Genomic DNA, 7,774 nt, shown 5'->3' on the forward strand with positions numbered 1-7,774 from the left:
TCTACTAAAAGCACAAGAATTAGCTGGGCGTGGTGGTACATGCCTGTAATCTTAGCTACTTGGGAGGCTGAGGCACGAGAACTGCTTGAACCTGAGAGGCGGAGGTTGCAGTGAGCCAATATTGTGCTGCTGCACTCCAGCCTGCCAGCCTGGGCAACACAGTGAGACTCTGTTACCAAAAAAAAAAAAAAAAGAACTGAAATAAAATGAAAATGGTGCTTCTAGGACGTGAGCCAAGCAGATACCCGCAGTTGATTTTGTACAGTTGTTTACACAATGCACGCTTCTACATGCACGTGTACCTTGCATATTAGACACATAATTACATCTGCCCCACTTAATTTTCAGACACTCTCCGAGATGGGTGGGGGGTGCGATGGCACAGAAATGCATTACATCATCAGAGTCAAGGCCCCACTGGCAATGCGGTGCTCATTAGTTAAGCAGATATTATTAGGCATGTTTACCTGAGAGGAGAGGAACATTCTGTGAAATAATAAATCTGCTGGTTTCTATTCTTCTCCCTTTGCAGACTGAGTTTTTGTTATTTTGATCCCAGTACCCATTAGAAACACACAGTGTTTAACTATTGAAATGCTTTGCTTCAAAAGCTGCTAAGATTCAGTGGCAAAGGTAGCCTTGCAACGACGTTTTATCTCCAGAGTCCCAAGTTTTGGAGACAAATCCAATGACGCAGGTCTTGTGGTCAAGGGTGATGCAATGGCGCTCTGGGAACAGTATCAGGCTCTGTGACTTGGGTGCCTTCTGGGTGCGTGGTGTGTTCTCAGTCTGGCAATTCCTAGAACAATCCTACAAGGTGGTAATTATTATTCTCATGCTGCAGGGATATCTCCCACCTCCTAGGTGGACTCAGGTCTCGTGGGGCTTAACGCTGAAAAATTCGAGCTGCCGGCCAGGCGCGGTGGCTCAAGCCTGTAATCCCAGCACTTTGGGAGGCCGAGACGGGCGGATCACGAGGTCAGGAGATCGAGACCATCCTGGCTAACACGGTGAAACCCCGTTTCTACTGAAAAATACAAAAAACTAGCCGGGCGAGGTGGCGGGCACCTGTAGTCCCAGCTACTCGGGAGGCTGAGGCAGGAGAATGGCGTGAACCCGGGAGGCGGAGCTTGCAATGAGCTGAGATCCGGCCACTGCACTCCAGCCTGGGCGACAGAGCGAGGCTCCTTCTCAAAAAAAAAAAAAAAAAAAAAAAAAAAAAAAAAATTCCAGCTGCCCTGCCTTTTAAAGGGAAAAGACTACAAAATTATGAATACGAAATGAGGTTAAGGTCTTGGGAGGGGCCGTGCAAGCTGGGGGCTCTGCAGGTAAGCTTGTTTAGCTTCCCAGCAAATCCACCTCTGAGCTTGCAAATTATAAAGCTGGAATTTGAACTCACACCTGCTGGATGCAAAGTCCGAGGTCTTCCCATAGCATGACTGTCTTCCTGTGTGGCGAGAAACATCAGGCTGCCGAGGCCAAACAGTGGGTGCGTCACTTTCCAATGAGGCAGGTGTGCCGGACAGGAAGTGGGAGGGGCTCCTTGCAGGGGAGTGGCTGCTGCCAGCATCTCAGCTGGTGCCTGTTCCTGAGAATGGTTTGGCAGGTGGGGGCCGTTTGGAGTCTCTGCTCCTACACCCTCTCACCCCTCCCGGGCTGCTTTCAGAGGAGGGCAAAGGGTATTTGTTCCAGCCTCCAATTTCTTCCTCCCACTCCTCAAAAGCATTTACGTGAGGAAGGGAGGGAAAACGTAGATAATTCTGCTATTGAGAGGAGGCCTTTTTTTTTTTTCCCCTGCTGTAAGTAAAAGGAGGCATTCTAGCTGGGCAGCCGGCCCCACTCTCCAGGGCTCCATCTGGCCTGGCTGAGGCTGGCCAGCCCCTGCTGTGCATGGAGGGATGCTGGGAAGCCTACCTTGCTTCACACTTGCCTCTTCCACACCCAGCCTGTGACTCATGCCTGAAACGCCTCCGCCTCCGTTCGAGCAATTCTTCCTTTTACTGTGAAGCGCTGCTCTCTTCCGGCTCCTCCCCTAAGTCACCACGTAGGGGAGATTTAAGAGAAAGGTTATTTCTCCACCGTGTTCAGGGACAAACCTGTGATCATGGTTTTGGTCACACAGCTTTCAAGTGAGTGTTGTGCAAACGTTTGCTAGGATCTCTCAGGGAGCGTGTTAGAAAAGAAACTCCTGAGCCTGCTCCAGAGCTTCTGTTCAGCAGCCTGAGGTGGGACCAGACTGCTGTCTTTTCAGCAAGCCTCCCCCACCTTTGAGGATGCACTCCAAAGCCAGAGAATTCCTGCTCTGAGCCATCACTGAAAGCACCAAGAGCCAGGTTTGGGGTTTGTTTTTTGGAATTACACCCAGGTACCTGAACAATTGCTGTCTCTGGAATCAGTGCAAAGTTACCAGGAGCAGAAACCCAGACAGACTAGAAGGAGGGGAGAGCTTGGCTGTAACACATGCAGCCTCCCCATTGCCCATGTCCACCCCCAGACCACCTCGTTGCAACCAACCATGAGCTTTGCAGAGGGCAGGCATGCCCCAGGGGCTCTCAGCATCACCCCCTGCTCCTACCTGTGACCAGAGTCTCCCTGAATTCTCAGCTCTGTCTTCCCAATTCGAGGAGCCTGCCAGGCCCCACCTGGGTAACCCTGTCCATGCTGTGGCCTGGAAACCCTCTCAAGAAAGGAAGCTGGGTTAATTGCAGGCTCACGTTATTTTCCACATTCTCAGAAATCATTGTGCCTAGTTGCCTGATATCCAGTGTATTAGTCTGTTTTCATGCTGCTGATAAAGACATACGTGAGACTGGGTAAATTATAAAGAAAAAGAGATTTAATAGGTTTAATGGACTCACAGTTCCACAGGTCTGGGGAAGCCTTACAATCACGGCAGAAAGTGAAAGGCACATCTTATATGGTGGTGGACAAGAGAGAATGGAACCAAGTGAAGAGGGAAACCCCTTATAAAACCATCAGATCTCGTGAGACTTATTTACCTCCACGAGAACAGTATGGGGGAACCACCCCCATGATTCAAATATCTCCCACCAGGTTCCTCCCACAACACATGGGAATTATGGGAACTACAGTTCAAGATGAGATGTGGGTAGGGACACACCCGAACCATATCATCCAGTGTCTTGAGAACTCTTGTTTTATACATTTGGTTCAGTTTATTTTGATTTTTTCAGGCAGGAGAGGAAATCCGTTCTCTATGATTCCATCTTGTTTGGGAGTGAAAGTGTTCATTTTCTTTTAAAACAGACAATATCCTTCCAAATCTATAGTTACTTCACTCATCCATCACTCATCCATAACCACTGTTAATATTTTGGTCTACATTCTAAGATTTTTTTTTTTTTTCTGTGCATATGTGTGCATGTAGCAGGGTCACAAAATCACTCACAGTACATCAGATGTGCAAAGATAATAGAGTGTCTTCATTTTCCTACTTAATTAATCTGCTCTTTCTTGAAAGGTATTCTCTTCTGGGTAATACAATGCGGAAAAACATCCATTCTAGTGACCTTAGTCTAATATAAACATTTACCCCATTCCTCGAGCAACTCACCATGCTGAGGCTGAAGTGTTTGGCCAGTGGGGCTTCTGATGGCTGCCACTGTCTACTCCTCTACTCCAGATTGTGTCTGGGCACATAGCGGGTGGGTTGCAGGATTTGGGGGTTCTTTTGGTAGCCAGGAGGAAGGAATCCTCTGGTCCACACATGTTCTCCAAGTTTCCCTGACTTTGGCTGCAGAGTAGTTGGCCTGGGCCACTTCATGGAATGGAGTGGTGGCTGCCGAGGAGCAATGGATCATGGGAGATCAGGTCACATAGGGTCTTGTGGCCACTGCGAAGATTTTGGCCTTTTTTTGTTGTTTTTTGAGACAGGATCTCGCTCTGTCACCCAGGCTGGAGTGCAGTGGCATGATCTTGGCTCACTGCAGCCTCAACCTCCCAAGTTCAAGCAATCCTCCTGCCTCAGCCCCTCAAGTAGTTGGGATTACAGGCATGCACCTTGCACATGGCTAATTTTTGCAGTTTTTGTAGAGATGGGGTTTCACCATGTTGCCCAGGCTGGTCTTGAACTTCTGAGCTCCAGTGATCTGCCCACCTTGGCCTCCCAAAGTGTTGGGATTACAGGTGTGAGCCACTGCACCTGGTCAAGACTTTGGATTTTTATCCCAGATGAAATAGGGAAGCCACTGGAGGGCTTCAGTGTGGTGGTAGGAGGCAAATATTGATTGAAAAGCGTTCAAGAGAAAATGGGAGGAGAGAAATTGAAGATAGTAATAGATACTTCCGGCTGGGTGCAGGGGCTCACACCTGTAAGCTCAACACTTTGGGAGGCTGAGGTAGGGATTGCTTGAGGTCAAGAGTTCCAGAGCTGCCTGGGCAACATAGCAAGACTCTATAAATTTTTTTTTGATGGAAATCTCGCTCTGTCGCCCAGGGTGGAATGCAGTGGTGCAATCTCAGCTCACTGCAACCTCCGCCACCCAGGTTCAAGTGATTCTCCTAACTCAGCTGCCTGAGTAACTGGGATTACAGGTGCCGCCACCACACCTGGCTTATTTTTTGTATTTTAGTAGATACGGGGTTTTACCATGTTGGCCAGGCTGGTCTCCAACTCCTGACCTCAGGTGATCCGCCCACCTTGGCCTCCCAAAGTGCTGAGATTACAGGCATGAGCCATTGCTCTCAGCCTACAAAAAATTTTTACAAGTTAGCTGCGCATGGTGGTGCGCACCTGCAGTCACAGCTACTAAGAGGCTGAGGTGTGAGAATTGCTTGGGCTCAGGAGATCAAGGCTGCAGTGAGCTGTGAATGTGCCACTGCACTCTGGCCCAGATGGATACTTCCAAAGAGTCTTGCTATAAAGGAGAGCAGAAAGGGAGAGAGAGATTTTATTAGTCCGTTCTCACGTTGCCAGTAAAGACATACCTGAGGCTGGGTAATTTATAAAGGAAAGAGGTTTAATTGACTCACGGTTCAGCTTGGCTGGGGAGATCTCAGGAAACTTACAGTCATGGCAGAAGGGGAAGAAAACATGTCCTTCACATGGCGGCAGCAAGGAGAAGTGCTGAGCAAAAAGGGGGAAAAGTCCCTTATTAAACCGTCAGATCTCGTGGTAACTCACTCACTATCATGAGAACAGTAGCATGGGGGTAACCACCCCCATGATTCAACTGGGAGATGAATCATGGGAGATGATGGAATGCTCCCATTCCAACATGGGAGATGATGGAATGCTCCAATAGGGAGGACAAATCAACAATTGGTGGTGGTGGTGGAGCGCTGCAGAAGTGGGGGAAGCCAGCGCCTGAGTGGAGGGTCAGAATCTTTGCGTATTTTCCTTCAACCTTGTTCAGCTTAACAGGTGCTGGCAGTGTTGTAATTGACCAGGTTGGAAGTTTTTTCCAGGCAAGTATGAGAAATTAGAGAAAGGTGAAAGGAGAGAGGGGCGGCACAATGGACCATGGAGTCCGCATGGAAAGAAGGGGAATGAGGACTTGAGGTAGAGAAGGGACGATTATATTCTATTTAACCCAAATGCATCCAGAATGTCACCTCAACATGTCATCAACATTCAGAATTATCAGTGAAGTAGTTTACATTTTTCCCACACTATGGCTTTGAAACCTTGCATGTAGTTTACATGGATGGTACCTCTCGTTCTGGACCAGGCTCATTTTGAGGGGTTTGTGGCCACTCTGTTGGACGGCACACAGGGACTAGAGAAGGAGCGTGGGAGAGGTGGCCGAGCACGGGTAGACGGCAAGATCACTGGAGGAACAAAGGTCAGGGAAGGAGGAGGATCATCTCTGTGGAGATTTAAATTGCCAAGAATTAGGACAGGGATTTAGTGAGAGTGACAATGAGCTGGGAGTGGGAATCTTCCAGGAACAAGATGGAGGGGACTAGGGTCTGCAGAGAGCTAGACAGGAAAGGTGGCACAGAGCATAGTGTGATGGCACCAGCTTCAAGGCTGGCGAGTTTGGGGAAGGTGGGGGTGGATCTGGAAGTAACCACAATGGAGGATGCTCCAGGGGCCCGGGTTCCAGTCAGAGCAAGCAGGTGGAGAGAAACTGTGGGAAGGAGGAGCTTTTGCTCAGAGCATGTCTCAAGCTCCAGAGGAAATAGTGAGGGTTTTTGAGAGTAAGGAGGCTTGGAGGTGGGGTTGGATTAGGAGGTGAGCATGGCCTTACTGGGATTAGGGCACAGTGTGAAGTGACAACCTGGGCCTCCTGGGTCTTTGGTGAATGAGGAGAACAGGATTTGCAGCTGTGCACTGAGGCTGAGTTAGAGTGCACTCTTTGGCTTGACGTGTAGGCTTTGCCACTTTCCACGGTGTAAATACTCCCACCACGGCTCATTTCAAGCTACCAGTGGTTTAACAGCAGGCTCGTGGAATATTTAAACATTTAACAATGGGCTCTTGTGAGCTGGCACAAGCCAGTTCCTGTAGCAGATAGTTGGGTATAGGGCACCATGGGATAGGTCCTGGAGGTCTCCACAGCAGATGGGGTAGGGATGTGGTGGGGGGGTGTGAGTTGGGGGAGGGAGGCATGGAGATCTTGTCAGAATTACTCAGAGCTCTAACACCCTTTCTTTTTTTTGAGACAGTGTCTCGCTTTGTCGCCTAGGCTGGAGTGCCGTGGCACAATCACGGCTCACTGCAGCCTTGACCTCCCTGGCTCCAGTGATTCTCCTGCCTCAGCTTCCCAAATATCTGGGATCACAGGTGCACACCATCATACCTGGCTAATTTTAAAAATGTTTTTGTGAGTTAGGGTCTCGCTATGTTACCCAGGCTGATCTCAAACTCTTGAGCTCAATCAGTCCTCCTGCCTGAGCCTCCCAAAGTGCTGGGATTACAGGCGTGAGCCACTGTGTACAGCCTTTTAATCCCCATTTGACCCCTGTCAGGGAGTCTGCAGAAATGGACTGCACATCACAATGGCTGCTTTTTCAATTTTTTTATTGTGGTAAAATATGCATAACAAAACATTTACCATCGTAACCCTTTTTAAGCCTACAGTTTGTAATGTGCAAACATCACCAGCTATCTCCATAACCCTTTTCATCTTGCAAACTGGAAATTCCATACCCGTTAAACACTAACTCCCCATTGCCCCTCCCCAGCCCCTGGCCCCCACCATTCTCCCTTCTGTCTCTATGTTTTTGACTACTCTAGTGCCTCATATAAGGGGAATCATCTAGTATTTGTCTTTTTGTGACTGGATTACTTCATGTGACATAGAGTCCTCAAGGTTCACCCATGTTGTAGCAGATTGCATGTTCTTCTTCTTCTTTTTTTGAGATGGAATCTCGCTCTGTTTGCCAGGCTGGAGTGCAGTGGCACAATCACTGCAACCTCCACCTCCCGGGTTCAAGTGATTCTTCTGCCTCAGCCTCCCAAGTAGCTGGGATTACAGGTGCCTGCCACGAGACCCAGCTAACTTTGTATTTATTTTTATTTTTTTATTTTTAGTAGAGATGGAGTTTCACCATGTTGGCCAGGCTGGTCTCAAACTGCTAACCTCGTGATCTGCCTGCCTTGGCCTCCCAAAGTGCTGGGATTACAGGCATGAGCCACATGTCCTTCTTTTTTAAGGCTGAGTGATATTCCCTTGTCTGGATGGGCTACTTTTCACTTATTCACTCATCCATCCACAGACACTTTGGACTGCTTCCATGTTTTAGCTATTGTGAATACTGTTGTTATGAACATGGGTGTGCAAATATCTCTTTCCATTTCTGGGGTATA

At 48.6% G+C, this 7,774-nt stretch overlaps 1 protein-coding gene across 2 annotated transcripts; it reads right to left on the reverse strand.

Annotated features, from left to right (window-relative positions):
- Positions 1 to 518: 518 nt before the first annotated feature.
- LOC105518449 lies at positions 519 to 2,909 on the reverse strand. Of its 2 annotated transcripts, XR_001002820.1 has the most exons (4): positions 2,859 to 2,909; positions 1,915 to 2,032; positions 1,400 to 1,588; positions 519 to 810 (listed from the first exon to the last, which is right to left on the reverse strand). XR_001002820.1 is itself a non-coding variant. In XM_011951454.1 (2 exons), exons 1-2 carry the CDS (start codon positions 1,568 to 1,570, stop codon positions 622 to 624), a joined length of 360 nt encoding a protein of 119 aa, XP_011806844.1. In that variant the 5' UTR covers positions 1,571 to 1,922; the 3' UTR covers positions 519 to 621. The 2 variants fall into 2 exon arrangements, 1 of the variants encoding a protein (XP_011806844.1); XM_011951454.1 differs by lacking the exon at positions 2,859 to 2,909 and having other exon boundaries at positions 1,400 to 1,922.
- Positions 2,910 to 7,774: the final 4,865 nt, after the last annotated feature.

This window comes from Colobus angolensis, unplaced genomic scaffold (genome assembly GCF_000951035.1).
Source record: "Colobus angolensis palliatus isolate OR3802 unplaced genomic scaffold, Cang.pa_1.0 Scaffold32, whole genome shotgun sequence".
In the NCBI taxonomy this organism is placed as follows: Eukaryota; Metazoa; Chordata; class Mammalia; order Primates; family Cercopithecidae; genus Colobus; species Colobus angolensis.

Excerpts from the sequence above, each read along its gene's own strand:
- LOC105518449 (XM_011951454.1), bottom strand. The coding sequence starts at position 1,570 with ATGCTGGCAGCAGCCACTCCCCTGCAAGGAGCCCCTCCCACTTCCTGT. Across the intron at positions 811-1,399 it reads GGACTTTGCATCCAGCAGGT|GATTGTTCTAGGAATTGCCA; the intron begins GTGAGTTCAAAT and ends ACCACCTTGTAG.